We start from the raw sequence: 18,173 nt of genomic DNA on the forward strand, positions 1-18,173 counted from the left end.
GGACTTTCACTATTATGTTAGATCCACTATGGACTGGACTTTCACTATTATGTTAGATCCACTATGGACTGGACTCTCACTATTATGTTAGATCCACTATGGACTGGACTCTCACTATTATGTTAGATCCACTATGGACTGGACTCTCACACTATTATGCTAGACCCACTCGACGTCCATTGCACCGGTCTACCCTGGGGGGGGGGGGTCCCCACATCTGCGGTCCTCTCCAAGGTTTCTCATTGTTATCCCACTGGGTTGAGTTTTTCTTTGATGTGGGATCTGAACCGAGGATGTCGTCGTGGCTTGTGCAGCCCTTTGAGACACTTGTGATTTAGGGCTATATAAGTAAACATTGATTGATTGATTGACAGTCATACATCAGAATAGGTCATGGCTGACTTGTTGGTATTTTTGTCATGCAAGACATGTGCCTTGGCTAAAACACAGCTATATTATAAACTACGCGGTTGCTTAGGGACCCCTAAACACTGACGCCATCAGTTGTTGATAAAAGAAAAAACACAAGAGACTGAATCACCGACATGTGGGATTCTTAATTGGGCACTTGATTCCATGGAATGATACAATGTTATGCGCATTAATTGGCTGTATAATAACCGCGACGGAACAAGAAAATAGAGCCACACAAAAACCGAGGTACCAGTGTGGTAGACTGCTCAGAGCGCATATTACAATGCGACACTGGCTCGAATGAAGCACTAAACGGTAGGGGTGTAACGGTATACAAAAATTTTGGTTCAGTACGTACCTCGGTTTAGAGGTCACAGTTCGGTTCATTTTCGGTACAGTAAGAAAACAACAAAATATACATTTTTGGGTTATTTATTTACCAAATTTGTAAACAATGGCATAACATACATATACACACAGGGTCCATTGCCAGGGTTAATGTGGTCAACATATATAAAATAAAAACTAAATAAGATAAGACTCAGAATGGGTTCTTGACAAAACCTTTCTACATATAAAGTGCTTTTTTTGATTGATTGATTGAGACTTTTATTAGTAGATTGCACAGTACAGTACATATTCCGTACAATTGACCACTAAATGGTAACACCCCAATAAGTTTTGCAACTTGTTTAAGTCGGGTTTCACGTTAATCAACATTAAACTGCCTTTAACTTTAACTTAACTTAACTCATGTTGTTGCTCAGATTAAATAAAATGACAAAACTTTTCTTTTACATATAAAAAGTGCAACATTAAACAGTTTCAAGTCAACTCAGCTGGCTAACTTGGCAGTAAGAGGATATGTGGGCTCATTGTTCTTCCACCATAGAAGTGGGTCAAAATCGAGTTTTTAATGCAATATGGACTTAAATCTGCTGCTATAAAAACATTTGTTACTGCTTTAGCCCTGTGTTGCATCTTTCCTGCTTCCGGCTCCCAGACCGTAGTCGAGGAGCACAGGGGAGACACTCCTCCAGGGCTGATGTATTTTTGGAGGCAACACCCTTCACGCTACCCGGCAGTGGGTCTCCACAGCTCCGGACTCCAGGGTAAATGAGGAGTCCGGCGATTAGTTGCAAAACGTGTCCTTATTGAGGTCTTGCACACAGTAAATCCAACAAAAAACACTAGCCACTCCCCGCACTCACGCTACCGCTCCCTCACCTCGCTCGCCCACACACTCAGTGACGTCACTCACCTCACATGCTGTCACATATTAAAGGGCCACACACACACATACACTACTCTCATAACACCTGCCTGACTCGCCGAGGAGAGGCTGCTTGAATGCGGTGGTGACGCTTCAAACGTGTTGTCAGAAGCAGCTTCTGAACAATGTCGGCAAACCTCCGTCCTCCATTGTTGTATCACCCAGCCAAAGTGTTCCCAAACAGGAGATTAATATGTCCGTGTGGAAACTCGTTCGGTACACCTCCGAACCGAACCGAAACCCCCGTACCGAAACGGTTCAATACAAATACACGTACCGTTACACCCTTACTAAACGGATACAGTACCTTCACGTTAACTACCTGGTGTCTGCATACCTTCCAGCACTGCCATGTACTTTACACAAGCAGCAGTGGGAGTGTGTGTACCTGCGTTGAGGAGAGGGTTAGTGCTGCTGATGGTGCAGTGTTCTGGAGGAAGAGGAGTGGGACGTCTCTCTGGTCACACAGCTGGACAAAGTGGCTTCCTTTCAGTGCAGATTTATATGACAGCTGTCCATTGTTGGCGACTATTCCTACAAGGTGACTGAAAGCACAGAAAGTAACACGTTAACTCTTAAGAACAGTTTTCATCATCAAGTAAAACTATGTCACATAAAAGTGAGCATTAAATTATTTTTTTACTTTCAACACTTGAAATATTTTTACAACTTCAGATCGATCTATTGACATCAGGTGTCGAATATTTTGTTTTATGGCCTTTTTTTAATAATGGGGAAATGCAAAATACGAAACAATTCTGAAAATAATTTGCAGAGTGGAATAATTTGAGGTTGGGTAATTCATGACATTGATTTTGATACAGTTGACAAGTACAGGTAGGAAAAAAAAGATTATTTTTACGGTGCCTACGGAGATAGAATGAAAGAAAGAAGGAATAAAATGGTTGCGTTTATAGAACTCACAAGTATATATCACATACATACACATATATGCACATATACTGTATACATACATATACATATACACATTCATATACACATATATACAGGTAAAAGCCAGTAAATTAGAATATTTTGAAAAACTTGATTTATTTCAGTAATTGCATTCAAAAGGTGTAACTTGTACATTATATTTATTCATTGCACACAGACTGATGCATTCAAATGTTTATTTCATTTAATTTTGATGATTTGAAGTGGCAACAAATGAAAATCCAAAATTCCGTGTGTCACAAAATTAGAATATTACTTAAGGCTAATACAAAAAAGGGATTTTTAGAAATGTTGGCCAACTGAAAAGTATGAAAATGAAAAATATGAGCATGTACAATACTCAATACTCGGTTGGAGCTCCTTTTGCCTCAATTACTGCGTTAATGCGGCGTGGCATGGAGTCGATGAGTTTCTGGCACTGCTCAGGTGTTATGAGAGCCCAGGTTGCTCTGATAGTGGCCTTCAACTCTTCTGCGTTTTTGGGTCTGGCATTCTGCATCTTCCTTTTCACAATACCCCACAGATTTTCTATGGGGCTAAGGTCAGGGGAGTTGGCGGGCCAATTTAGAACAGAAATACCATGGTCCGTAAACCAGGCACGGGTAGATTTTGCGCTGTGTGCAGGCGCCAAGTCCTGTTGGAACTTGAAATCTCCATCTCCATAGAGCAGGTCAGCAGCAGGAAGCATGAAGTGCTCTAAAACTTGCTGGTAGACGGCTGCGTTGACCCTGGATCTCAGGAAACAGAGTGGACCGACACCAGCAGATGACATGGCACCCCAAACCATCACTGATGGTGGAAACTTTACACTAGACTTCAGGCAACGTGGATCCTGTGCCTCTCCTGTCTTCCTCCAGACTCTGGGACCTCGATTTCCAAAGGAAATGCAAAATTTGCATGGTTGGGTGATGGTTTGGGGTGCCATGTCATCTGCTGGTGTCGGTCCACTCTGTTTCCTGAGATCCAGGGTCAATGCAGCCGTCTACCAGCAAGTTTTAGAGCACTTCATGCTTCCTGCTGCTGACCTGCTCTATGGAGATGGAGATTTCAAGTTCCAACAGGACTTGGCGCCTGCACACAGCGCAAAATCTACCCGTGCCTGGTTTAGAGACCATGGTATTTCTGTTCTAAATTGGCCCGCCAACTCCCCTGACCTTAGCCCCATAGAAAATCTGTGGGGTATTGTGAAAAAGAAGATGCAGAATGCCAGACCCAAAAACGCAGAAGAGTTGAAGGCCACTATCAGAGCAACCTGGGCTCTCATAACACCTGAGCAGTGCCAGAAACTCATCGACTCCATGCCACGCCGCATTAACGCAGTAATTGAGGCAAAAGGAGCTCCAACCAAGTATTGAGTATTGTACATGCTCATATTTTTCATTTTCATACTTTTCAGTTGGCCAACATTTCTAAAAATCCCTTTTTTGTATTAGCCTTAAGTAATATTCTAATTTTGTGACACACAGAATTTTGGATTTTCATTTGTTGCCACTTCAAATCATCAAAATTAAATGAAATAAACATTTGAATGCATCAGTCTGTGTGCAATGAATAAATATAATGTACAAGTTATACCTTTTGGATGCAATTACTGAAATAAATCAAGTTTTTCAAAATATTCTAATTTACTGGTTTTTACCTGTGTGTGTGTGTGTGTGTGTGTGTGTGTGTGTGTATATATATATATATATATATATATATATATATATATATATATATATATATATATATATATATATATATATATATATATATATATCCATCCATCCATTTACTACCGCTTATTCCCTTCGGGGTCGCGGGGATATATATATATATATATATATATATATATATATATATATATATATGAAATACTTGACTTGGTGAATTCTAGCTGTAAATATACTCCTTCCCTCTTAACCACGCCCCCGCCCCAACCACGCCCCCCGCACCCACCCCCCACCTCCCGAAATTGGAGGTCTCAAGGTTGGCAAGTATGAGTAAAACTGTCACAGCAGTGACATGCTCATAAAAGTGAGCATCAAATTATTTGTTTACTTTCAACGCTTGAAATATTTTTACAACTCCAGATCAATCTAATGACATCAGGTTTCGAACATTTTGTTTTACGTTTTATGGCATTTTTTTTTTTTTTTTACATGGGAAAATGCAAAATACGAAACAGTTCTAAAAATAACGTACAGAGTGGAATATTTGAGGTTGGGTAATTCATGACAACATTGATTTTGATACAGTTGACAAGTACAGGTAGGAAAAAAAAGATTAATTTTACGGAGATAGAATGAAAAAGACGGAATAAATTGATTGCGTTTATAGAACTCACTCAAGTATATGTCACATATATGCACATTTACTGTATACTGTACATATATGCACATTAGAGATGCGCGGTTTGCGGACACAACCGCAGAGTCCGCGGATAATCCGCGGGTCGGGCGGGTGACATGACGAAAAAAATAGATTTTAAATAGATTCGGGCGGGTGGCGGTTGAACCAATTCGGAAATATATATACATAGTTAAATGTTGTTACCCACATACGAAAAACGAGCAGCACTCTTTAAAACAGGCAATTATTCATCAGGCACTGCAGCACACCACAACACAACACAACAGAAGAAAAAAAAAAAAAAAGCAGCAGCAAACGTGGTACGCGACAAACTAAAAAAGGGAATACCGGTACTAAAAACCAGGGGAAAAAAAGACCAGCTATTTGCCTTGGCCAATAAGTTGCAGGTAATTTATTATTATTATTTATTTAATTTATTTTTGTTTAAATAGGGATGACATACATATGTTATTGTATAATTTAAGTTTGTGCGCGTGATTGACAGCAAAATAATGCACTTTGTGACTTCAATAATAAATATGCATACCTGCCAACTTTTGAAATCAGAAAAACCTAGTAGCCAGGGTCCAAGGGCCGCAGGCCCCGGTAGGTCCAGGACAAAGTCCTGGTGGAGGGTTCAGGGCTTCGCCCCCCGACGCAAAATGATTATTAGCATTCAGACAGGTTAAAATGTTGCTAAAACCATCACTTTTCTATCAGTCACAGTGACTTTTCAAAACAAAAATATTATAGCAAAAATCATATGGGTTGATTGACATGTTTATTCTGTAAGCTAACTTCAATAGTTTGAAATTATTTTGACAGTTAATGCCAGTTATCCTGTCAACCTTTCACAAGACTTAAATTTGTTAATTGAAAGTACAAACAGTATAAACACTTTTTACAGTAAACAAATGGTAAAACAGTACTAAACAATTCCATAAAAAAAAAAATTGGTGTCATTATTAACTTTCTGTCCAAGCTTGTATAATCGACTGCCTTGTTCAATTGTAAAAAATATTCTGTGCCTAAAATTCACATTTCTATCACAATTATCATACTGTAAACATGGTAAGCTAACTTCATTAAAATTAATAGTCCTGTCAATAGCATGGAATTACAATTCAAATGTAGTTTTTTTGTAAGCCTTTCAAAAGAATTCAAAATATGAAAAATTAATGATAATTAATTTAAGCCATCAGACACTTGAAAAGTGGCACATCACATCTCTAATGTAATCATTGTAACTTTTCAACAGAAATAGCACTGCAAAAATATTAAGGACATACTTCTGTATTTTGGTAGTTATGCTGTCAACATTTAACAAGATTTCTTCAACTTGGACTTGAAAGCATAAATAGTATAAACACTTTTAACAGTATAACAGTACTAAACAATTCCAATAGATAACATTGGTGTCATTACCTTTTTGTGGCTAAAATCCAAATTTATTCTATCAGATTGATCATACTGCAAAAATGATATGGTAACTTTATAAGTTTACTTGAAGTGGCATAAAACACTGAAAGTGATTGTTCCTATAACCCCTTTGTTTTAAATGTTGTATGCCACTTCAAGTTGTCAAAGACTGCTGTGAAATACAGCCGACAGGATTGCGCACCAAACACGAAGCAAGGCCAAAGCGCATGCATGGTGCAGGAGAACAAAGGACTTCTTTCATTTAAGGTTTGTGATAAACCATCAAACTCATTCGTTAAAAGGACTCTATAGTAATATAAAGCGAGTTTTTCTGGACATTATCATGCAAGAAAAGTTTATTTTTTGGACCGCGATCACCGCGTAATGATTTTTAAAGGTTGCATTACAAACATTTAACTGTCCCATGTGATCAGCCAGTGCGATTGGAAGTCCATGCTCAATTATTGCCTCCGTAAATAAAACTTCGGCATTTATCACATCCAAAGAATCTGTTTGGGCGACGAAAAACGTTGAAAGTTTTCCACTTGTATCGCTAGCAACGGCATTAGACTTGTGTTTTTTTTGTCCCAACGTGGTCTTTTACATCGCTAATTCCTCCGTGTCCGATCGAAAAATCTTGTCTGCACAAGGTGCAATTCGCGTAGTTTTCACCCTTTTTTTTTTTTTAATTAATGAAAAACCGTATTTTTTATCACTGCAACCGTAACCCGGAATAGGTTGATGAAAACCGTACGAATTACGGGAAAACCGGAGTAGTTGGCAGGTATGAATATGGCAGTGCCATGTTGGCATTTTTTTCCATAACTTGAGTTGATTTATTTTGGAAAACCTTGTTACATTGTTTAATGCATCCAGCGGGGCATCACAACAAAATTAGGCATAATAATGTGTTAATTCCACGACTGTATATATCGGTATCGGTTGATATCGGTATCGGTAATTAAGAGTTGGACAATATCGGAATATCAGATGCATTTTAACAATGTTGCACTTAAACACTATGCAATTTTATATTTAAAAAAACACAACTTGTAATAACTCCCTGGCAAAATTTCAGATCGCTAACCTTCAAACTAAACCATCGTATCATGTAATTCCCGTTTTGGGCCCTCGGATTGCACAAAGTTTAAACAGTTACTTCTTAGGAGTAAATGACTGTTGTTATAAGTTAATGTGTGTTTGCAAGTGTGTGTCTGAGTGCTGTTTTTATACCCATGTATCTTTGCGAACCCTGTGATGAGTGTGGTTCCAAAGCAGGCTTTAAACTCCTGGAAGCGACTGCCGTCTGTCAGCCGACTAATAACCTAATATATGGACACAACAATCACAATTTCATCCTGGTAACATTTATGTGGGCAAATATCAAATATATGTTTTGTTTATGAGATAAATGAGTGTGCATTACGTACCATTTTAACATCCAGACTGTGGTTGTAACTTCTGGGGGCAAGACCCAGAAGCTCCTCTGAACTATAGAGTGGTTTCTCCTCTTCTTTTTTCCTCTTCGTCTTCTCTTCATCGTCCTCCTCCTCGGGGAGTGTGAAGTTAAGTGTAGATATGATGTTCCGGGTGTACTCAAAAGCCTCTTTTTCTTCCCAGGCAAAATGGTCCACGCATCCACTCACCCTAAATCAGATTGGTACAATATATTTATAATTGTGTAAAGATGTTAGTTATCATTATGTATTATATTCAGTGTTGGGACTAACGCGTTACTCGTTATTTTTTAATATTCAGTAACTCAGCTACCGTTACTACATGATGCGTTACTGCGTTATTTTTGTATGTATTATCGGTTAGAAACTGAGAAGATCTGAGTGTGTTTTATTGGAGCGCTGCGGAAGAGGCGACAAGGAAGAGGCGCGCTCTGTGTGTGTGTGGGAGGGGGCGTGTCTGTGTTTACTAACAAGACATCATGGCGAAGCCCGAAGCCGAGTTTCTTAACATGGAGATATTCTCACTACTTTTCTTTTGTCGATCACAAAGAAAAGAACATTTTAGTTAAATGTAAGTTCTGTCTTGGATCAAAGATCCTATCCTTGCAATTCAAATCTGCTGAAAAAGCTACAAATGCAACATGCTTCAACGAAGCTAGTAAAGAGAGACACACTTCACCTCCTAAGCAACAGCGGCTGGATTTTAACGAGGCACTGCAGGTACACACACTCTGTCAATTCTCTTATATACTCTTTCATTCTAGACTTCTCGAGTGTTTGATTATCACATCACTCTAAATGTATTTGACTATAAAGTTCACAAACATAAAGAGGGATGCTAGTGGGCCAGGCCAATCTTTCTTTATCTCTAAACTAAAACTGGGGAAATGTGTCGAGTGTTCTGGGCTTCAGACATGATTTTATTTCAGTATTCCTTGAGAGAAAAAAACACCTGGTTAGGCTTTGTGTATGTAGTGTGTGCCTTCCTTGGTTTACAGCTATGTTGTTATTATGCTGTTTGTTACTTATGTATGTTATGTTGCAGCTATTTAAAATAGTTTTGTCAATTTGTTCTGGCCTGAAACAAATTGGCCCGTTGAAACATATCTTTGTCTTTGTGTGTTGTATGTAGACCACATTGCTTAGCAGAGTTCAGTGATGCAAATGCATGTATAGTTGATCAACAGATTGTATTATTCTGCAGCGCAATAACAGTGCTGAAATGAAGACTAAAAGGGCATTAAAGGGGGCCTTACATTTTTTTTTTTTAAATAAAAAAAAAAAAAAAAAAAATATATATATATATATATATATATATATATATATATATATATATATACAAACCCCGTTTCCATATGAGTTGGGATATTGTGTTAGATGTAAATATAAACGGAATACAATGATTTGCAAATCCTTTTCAACCCAAATTCAGTTGAATATGCTACAAAGACAAATTTGATGTTCAAACTGATAAACATTTTTTTTTTTTGCAAATAATCATTAACTTAGAATTTGATGCCAGCAACACGTGACAAAGAAGTTGGGAAAGGTGGCAATAAATACTGATAAAGTTGAGGAATGCTCATCAAACACTTATTTGGAACATCCCACAGGTGAACGGGCAAATTGGGAACAGGTGGGTGCCATGATTGGGTATAAAAATAAATTCCATGAAATGCTCAGTCATTCACAAACAAGGATGGGGCGAGGGTCACCACTTCGTCAACAAATGCGTGGGCAAATTGTTGAACAGTTTAAGAAAAACCTTTCTCAACCAGCTATTGCAAGGAATTTAGGGATTTCACCATCTACGGTCCGTAATATCATCAAAGGGTTCAGAGAATCTGGAGAAATCACTGCACGTAAGCAGCTAAGCCCGTGACCTTCGATCCCTCAGGCTGTACTGCATCAACAAGCGACATCAGTGTGTAAAGGATATCACCACATGGGCTCAGGAACACTTCAGAAACCCACTGTCAGTAATTACAGTTGGTCGCTACATCTCTAAGTGCAATTTAAAACTCTCCTATGCAAGGCGAAAACCGTTTATCAACAACACCCAGAAACGCCGTCTGCTTCGCTGGGCCTGAACTCGTCTAAGATGGACTGATACAAAGTGGAAAAGTGTTCTGTGGTCTGACGAGTCCACATATCAAATTGTTTTTGGAAACTGTGGATGTTGTGACCTCCGGACCACAGAGGAAAAGAACCATCCGGATTGTTAGAGCGCAAAGTTCAAAAGCCAGCATCTGTGATGGTATGGGGGTGTATTAGTGCCCAAGACATGGGTAACTTACACATCTGTGAAGGCGCCATTAATGCTGAAAGGTACATACAGGTTTTGGAGCAACATATGTTGCCATCCAAGCAACGTTACCATGGACGCCCCTGCTTATTTCAGCAAGACAATGCCAAGCCACGTGTTACATCAACGTGGCTTCATAGTAAAAGAGTGCGGGTACTAGACTGGCCTGCCTGTAGTCCAGACCTGTCTCCCATTGAAAATGTGTGGCGCATTATGAAGCCTAAAATAGCACAACGGAGACACCCGGACTGTTGAACAACTTAAGCTGTACATCAAGCAAGAATGGGAAAGAATTCCACCTTAGAAGCTTAAAAATGTGTCTCCTCAGTTCCCAAACCTTTACTGAGTGTTGTTAAAAGGAAAAGCCATGTAACACAGTGGTGAACATGCCCTTTCCCAACTACTTTGGCACATGTTGCAGCCATGACATTCTAAGTTAATTATTATTTGCAAAAAAAAAATAAAGTTTATGAGTTTGAACATCAAATATGTTGTCTTTGTAGCATATTCAACTGAATATGGGTTGAAAAGGATTTGCAAATCATTGTATTCCGTTTATATTTACATCTAACACAATTTCCCAACTCATATGGTTACTTTTCACAGTAACGCATTACTTTTTGGGGAAAGCAACTGAGTTAGTAACTGAGTTACTTTTGAAATAATGTAACTAGTAACTGTAACTAGTTACTGGTTTTCAGTAACTAACCCAACACTGATTATATTGCCTTGATTGTGTTGATTAGCCAACCTACTCGGCATGAAGCCTAGCTCCTCCAAGGTCCTCTGGTGTGACTTCCTCTCCCGTGGCAGCTTTGACTAGAGGAGGTCCACCCAAGAACATGGTCCCTATTCGGTGCACCATCACTGCCTCTTCTGCCATGGTGGGGATGTAAGCGCCACCCGCTGTGCACGAACCGCACACCACCGACACCTTTAATCATGAGGGCGATTAACTTCGAGGACCTACTGCACCATTGGTCAATGACAAATGTTTGTGTATAGTCACGATCAAAAGTTGACATACAATTGTAAAGAACATAATGTCATGGCTGGCTTGAGTTTCTAATAATTTCTACAACTCTTATTTTTTTGTGATAGAGTGATTGGAGCACATACTTGTTGGTCACAAAAAACATTCATGAAGTTTGGTTCTTTTATGAATTTATTATGGGTCTACTGAAAATGGGTCAAAAGTATATACAGCAATGTTAATATTTGCTTACATGTCCCTTGGCAAGTTTACCTGCAATTAGGCGCTTTTGGTAGCCATCCACAAGCTTCTGCTTGGATTTTTGACCACTCCTCTTGACAAAATTGGTGCAGTTCAGCAAAATTTGTTGGTTTTCTAACATGGACTTGTTTCTTCAGCATTGTCCACACGTTTAAGTCAGGACTTTGAGAAGGCCATTCTAAAACCTTCATTCTAGCCTGATTTAGCCATTCCTTTACCACTTTTGACGTGTGTTTGGCGTCATTGTCCTGTTGGAACACCCAACTGCGCCCAAGACCCGACCTCCGGGCTGATGATTTTAGGTTGTCCTGAAGAATGTGGAGGTAATCCTCCTTTTTCATTGTCTCATTTAACCTCTTAAGGCCCAAGCTGTTTGTTTACATGCTTTTTTAATTTCTCTTTGCTATTTGGGATTATTGGACCCTATTTAGAATAAAAACTAAGAATCCTCTTTTGATATGATGTACTTAGTCCATAAGTAACAAACGTGTACTTCATGTTTAGTGACATGTTAATTCTTTTTAAACTTTTTTTTCCAAATTCCATTGTATGTTATACTCTTCTGACACCACCAGATGGCAGTATAAGTGTCCACATAAGCGGCCATACGACCCCAATTCAGTAGTGTACACAATTTTGGAAATAAGAGCTAAAAGGTGCTGTCCACGCATGTGGTCACTAAGCCTTTAGTTAAAGCACCAGTTCCATTGGCAACAAAACAGGCCCAGAGCATAATACTACCACCACCATGCTTGACGGTAGGGGAGGTGTTACTGGGAATTACTGGAAACTCAAGACAGCCATGACATTATAATAATTTTTACAAGTGTAAGTAAACTTCTGATAGCGACTGTATTAGGGATGTCCGATAATATCGGACTGCCGATATTATCGGCCGAAAAATGCTTTAAAATGTAATATCAGAAATGATCGGTGTCTGTTTCAAAATTATCGGTATCGGCTTCAAAAAGTTAAATTTATGACTTTTTAAAACACCACTGTGTACACGGACGTAGGGAGAAGTACAGAGCGCCAATAAGCTTTAAAGGCACTGCCTTTGCGTGCCGGCCCAATCACATAATATCTACGGCTTTTCACACACACAAGTGAATGTAAAGCATACTTGGTCAATAGCCATACAGGTCCCACTGAGGGTGGCCGTATAAACAACTTTAACACTGTTACAAATATGCGCCACACTGTGAACCCACACCAAACAAGAATGACAAACACATTTCGGGAGAACATCCGCACCGTAACACAACATAAACACAACAGGACAAATACCCAGAACCCCTTGCAGCACTAAACTCTTCCAGGACGCTACAATATACACCCCCTACGCCCCACCACCTCAACCCTGCCCACCTCAACCTCCTCATGCTCTCTCAGGGAGAGCATGTCCCAAATTCCAAGCTGCTGTTTTGAGGCATGTTAAAAAAAATAATGCACTTTGTGACTTCAATAATAAATATGGCAGTGCCATGTTGGCATTTTTTTCCCATAACTTGAGTTGATTTATTTTGGGAAAACGTTGTTACATTGTTTAATGCATCCAGCGGGGTATCACAACAAAATTAGGTATAATAATGTGTTAATTCCACGACTGTATATATCAGTATCAGTTGATATCGGAGTCACGAGTGCTGCAAGGGGTTCTGGGTATTTGCTCTGTTGTGTTTGTGTTGTGTTACGGTGCGGATGTTCTCCCGAAATGTGTTTGTCATTCTTGTTTGGTGTGGGTTCACAGTGTGGCGCATATTTGTAACAGTGTTAAAGTTGTTTATACGGCCACCCTCAGTGTGACCATGTATGGCTGTTGACCAAGCATGCATTGCATTCACTTGTGTGTGAAAAGCCGTAGATATTATGTGATTGTTGTCTGGGTGGAAATCGGGAGAAATTCGGGAGAATGGTTGCCCCGGGAGATTTTCGGCAGGGGCACTGAAATTCGGGAGTCTCCCGGGAAAATCGGGAGGCTTGGCAAGTATGACTGGGAGACGCAACTGCTCTGTACTTCTTCCTACGTCCGTGTACCACTCCGTACAGCGGCGTTTTAAAATGTCATAAATTTTGATTTTTGAAACTGATACCGATAATTTCCGATATTACATTTTAAAGCATTTATCGTCCGATAATATCGGTAGTACGATATTATCGGACATCTCTATAATTGACCATTACACACATATACATACACACATGCGGCTTAATGTATATTTAGTCAGTCCTTACCTGTGGGATCTTCATTGCGGACATGATGGCTTCATTATAAAACGTCCTGCCTCCCTGGTTCTTATCGGGAAAGATCTCCGACTGTGAATGTTTTGTAAGAAATCAACAATAAACTGTCTTGTCTTTCAAAATGTCCACAATAGCTTTGAGAGTATCAACCTGCAGAGGTAGAAAAGCTCCTCCGGAGTCGACGAGGTAGACACAGGGTAAACGATTCTGAATGGCCACCTCTTGTGCTCGCAGTTGCTTCTTGACTGTGATGGGATAAGCTGTGCCCCCTTTAATTGTGGCATCATTGGCGATGAAGACGCACCAGAGGCCATTAATCTTGCCAACACCTGCACAGTCAAACATGCATACGTGTCGTATTGTTGCAATGTGACACTTTCTACTAGTACCAAATCAGTGACGTGCGGTCACTAGAGGCAGGTGAGGCGGAGCCAAAGAAAAAAAATGTAAAAAGAAAAAAAAATAATTAAATTGTTATATGTATCCAGTAGAGATGCGCGGTTTGCGGGCACAACCGCGGAGTCCGCGGATTATGCGCGGATCGGGCGGATGAAATAAAAAAAAATTAGATTTTATCCGCGGGTCGGGTCGGGTCGGGTGGTTGAAATAAAAAACAATTTGATTTTAAATAGATTCAGGCGGGTGGCAGTTAAACCAATTCGGAAATATATATACATAGTTAAATGTTGTTACCCACATACGAAAAACGAGCAGGCACCTGATGCATATGCCACAACAGAAGAAAAAAAAAAAAAGAGATGGACACTTTTACGGAGCGGAGAAGGGACGCCTCGCCGGGGTCCGGGACCGAGGCCCCTTCCCCCGAGAGGGCCCCACCGGGAGCCGTAGCTGAGGCGATCCGCGAGAAGGGTCCGACGCACGTCCAGGGTCACCACCGCGCCCACCGCACCGACACCCCGCCTTGTCCGCCTTCGCCGCGGCCGGCGTCACGCGCAGCAGGTAAGCAGCTTACCTGCCCGCCACCCCCGTGGCCGGGGGCTCGTAACAGGGGTCACTCCGCGCGCTCCGCCCGCGCAGCTTACCTGCCCGCCACCCCTGTTGCCGGGGGCGCGTAACAGGGGTCACTCCGCGCGCAGTGCGCTCACGAAAGGGGTGGGGCTCACCCTGGTTGATATAGACAGCAGCTAGGACGGTGGCCATGGAAGTCGGAACCCGCTAAGGAGTGTGTAACAACCCACCTGCCGAATCAACTAGCCCTGAAAATGGATGGCGCTGGAGCGTCGGGCCCATATACACGGCCGTCGCCGGCAGCGAGACGCGCTTGGAGGTGCGCTCAGCGCGGCTCCCATATGATTGCGCACTGGTGTGCGTCTGGGTCGTGACAGCGTGGCACGCGAATGTCTGTGCTGCATTGGATCAGTCTCCTTTCTTTAACAGGCAAAAGCTTTATAACCTCACTAATGCCTTGCATCGTCTATATTAGATATATAACAACGGGCGGGTGCGGGCGGATGGCGGGCGGATGCGGTTCTGATCAAATGTTAGATCGGGTGGATTGCGGATGGTTGACGACTTTCTGATGCGGTTGCGGATGAAATAATTGCCTATCCGCGCATCTCTAGTATCCAGTGATTATACTATAAAGTTATTTTCCATTTAACTTCACCAGTTTTAGATTATTTTTATTCAAAATCGCTGAATTTTCACATTTGCCGTTCAAATACTGAGAAGAGACGGTGCGGTGAACAGCAGCCAGTCGAGGCACGTCACTCAGTGCCTCAACATGGACGGACTCGGCTAACTGCTGGCCTGCTGTGCAGTGAGACCGTATTGCTATATGAATTATATTATACATTTCCATAGTTTAGTTAGCTGAGGTATATAATGTACAGTGTATTTTGTCAACAACTGTATGTGTGTAACGTATTTCTTGTGCTGAGCGATCATAAAACTGCTGCGAAGACGCACTGGCTGAGGCTCGCGTAACCACGCCTCCTGGTGCTGGTTAAGACACCTTCGCCGCAGACTGCACCCCCCGACGAGAGCGCCACACCAACCAAAGCCCACACCCAAACCCTCCACGTGCAAGACCGAATCCACCCAAAAAAAGTCACTTAACAAGAAGCCAAAAAGTGCAAAAACAACAATGCTCGCGCCGGAGGAGCCGTGAACGACTGCAAGGACACAACATTAGGTACACCTGCAGACTGCAGCACGGATTTCATATTTCATTCATTCACAACTCCTCCAACACGAACACCACTGTTCCCGCACTTATAAGTAAAGGTAAGACCATAATAACGTTTTTTTTTAATTAAATGTGCTTTTTTGTGTGCTACAGTTTGTATGTGTAAAGTTAAAGTTAAGTTAAAGCAGGGGCGTCACTAGCTTTTAAGGACAGGGGGGGCTTTGCCCCCAGGAGATGCACAGGATGCCAGCGAATGTTACGCACGAGCACAAAACTTCACAAACGGCTAACAAAGACTTAGAAATTATTCATTGTTATTATTATTATTTTTTTTAAATGCACGGGACGAAATGAAATGCTCCCCGGGACGATGGCTTTTAACCATATATTTTCTTTTTCTTTTTATGTATCTATTCATTTTACATTTTATATTAAATGTCTTGGTTTTTCCTCCCTCTGAAAATCCTATTAAATGTTTAACAAGCCATCCTATAATAATAAAACAGCTATTAATGTAACAATACAATAAAACAAATATATTTAATGATGTTTTTTTCATTATTTTAACAATAGGCTTATGTATATTACTTTATATAGATTCTACAAGAAACACAAAACTTAAAAAATAAATGATTTACAATTGCACACACAAGGTTTTGTGCAGCTTCCACTCATTGTAAAGGAAGATAATGTGCTTCGTACACCTGCAGGACCGCAAGCAAGGTCGCAGAGAAAATGCGGGCTGGAATTTGAGTGATGTGGGCATTTTCTATATGAACAAGTGGAATGGATTGGATACCGACGCACGAAAGGGGCTCTCTACCTTACGCTACGAAGTGAGGGGAAACTGAGTGAATAATAACAGGTTATATGATTATTTATTTAAACTCATATTCGGGCCACTTTATAATGAATATGTCGGCATTTATTTGTAAAAAAACCCACAAAAAAAACAAAAACAAATTATTTACGGGGGCTTAAGAATATTTTAGGGGGGCTTGAGCCCCCCTAAAATAGGCCTAACAACGCCAATGAGTTAAAGTAGCAATGATTGTCACACACACTAGGTGTGGTGAAATGTGTCCTCTGCATTTGACCCATCCCCTTGATCACCCCCTGGGATGTGAGGGGAGCAGTGGGCAGCAGCGGCGCCGCGCCGGGGAATAATTGTTGGTGATTTAACCCCCAATTCCAAGCCTTGATGCTGAGTGTCAAGCAGGGAAGAATGCTGGTATGAGCTTTTAAACATAACCCGTTAACTGCTGCCAATCAAATGGTGAATAAGATACTCTTTAGGGTTCATATGTTTGTAAATCTGACTGTGATGAAGTCAGTGCCTCACCAGTCATCAACCTCACCGCACGTCACTGTACCAAATACTCCTCTTGGTGGTTTCTGACCTGTCAGGCAGCCAGCTGATGGAATATCCCCATATGGAAGACCCAGACCCGCGAAGGGTGACAGCTCTAGGAAGTCTTCATCATCCAACAGTAGACTCAATCGGTCCCTAACCAACAACTTCTTGTTCCTCTGTGTGTGTCTGGCAATAGCGTTGTCTCCACCTCCTTTAGTCAACTTCTTCCTCAACTCCGTATACCTGAAATGATTTTTAAAACACAAAGAATGAAGTAGAGCTATTGTAGGTCTAATACAGAAGTGCCTCACTTGTTGTGGCAGGCGGTGCTGTTTCGAAGGTTGGCCTCATAAACATGCTGGTGGATGGCCTGCAGTGGGAGGTGTAATACTGGGAAGGAGCTGCGCATCGCCCTCCTCCTATTGGATGTACAGCTCATATGTCGGAAAAAACACCGCTGATGTTGCTCTGCCATTCTGTTAATGCAAAGCAAATTTTAATTTTAATTTAACAAAAAATGGAATGTTTCCATTCTTGAACCAAAAACTGCAAATACACCAACATACAGTCGTGGTCAAAAGAAATATAGAAGTGTGGAAATTGATGTTCTGTGTACCACACACACACACACACACACACACACACACACACACACACACACACACACACACACACACACAGCAGGCCTAGACAGGAGGAGGACAGAGTGTAGGTACTAGAGATGCGCGGTTTGCGGGCACAACCGCGGAGTCCGCGGATTATCCGCGGAGTCCGCGGATTATCCGCGGATCGGGCGGATGAAATAAAAAAAAATTAGATTTTATCCGCGGGTCGGGTCGGGTCGGGTGGTTGAAATAAAAAAAAATTAGATTTTAAATAGATTCAGGCGGGTGGCAGTTAAACCAATTCGGAAATATATATACATAGTTAAATGTTGTTACCCACATACGAAAAACGAGCAGGCACCTGCTGCATATGCCACAACAGAAGAAAAAAAAGAAAAGAGATGGACACTTTTACGGAGCGGAGAAGGGACGCC

At 41.1% G+C, this 18,173-nt stretch overlaps 1 protein-coding gene across 1 annotated transcript in view; it reads right to left on the reverse strand.

The window, feature by feature from the left end:
• LOC133616365 (biotin-dependent 3-methylcrotonyl-coenzyme A carboxylase beta1 subunit) overlaps positions 1–18,173 on the reverse strand; it is a 41,699-nt gene that overhangs the window by 11,865 nt on the left and 11,661 nt on the right. Inside the window, exons 2-9 of the mRNA XM_061975535.2 lie at positions 17,446–17,610; positions 17,181–17,377; positions 13,782–13,960; positions 13,623–13,703; positions 10,909–11,087; positions 7,822–8,038; positions 7,625–7,716; positions 2,076–2,232 (exon numbers count right to left, since the gene is read on the reverse strand). Coding sequence (XP_061831519.1) covers positions 2,076–2,232; positions 7,625–7,716; positions 7,822–8,038; positions 10,909–11,087; positions 13,623–13,703; positions 13,782–13,960; positions 17,181–17,377; positions 17,446–17,610 — 1,267 coding nt within the window. The remainder of the gene's footprint in view (positions 1–2,075; positions 2,233–7,624; positions 7,717–7,821; positions 8,039–10,908; positions 11,088–13,622; positions 13,704–13,781; positions 13,961–17,180; positions 17,378–17,445; positions 17,611–18,173) is intronic.

The sequence above is a fragment of the Nerophis lumbriciformis genome, linkage group LG14 (assembly GCF_033978685.3).
Source record: "Nerophis lumbriciformis linkage group LG14, RoL_Nlum_v2.1, whole genome shotgun sequence".
Classification (NCBI taxonomy): domain Eukaryota; kingdom Metazoa; phylum Chordata; class Actinopteri; order Syngnathiformes; family Syngnathidae; genus Nerophis; species Nerophis lumbriciformis.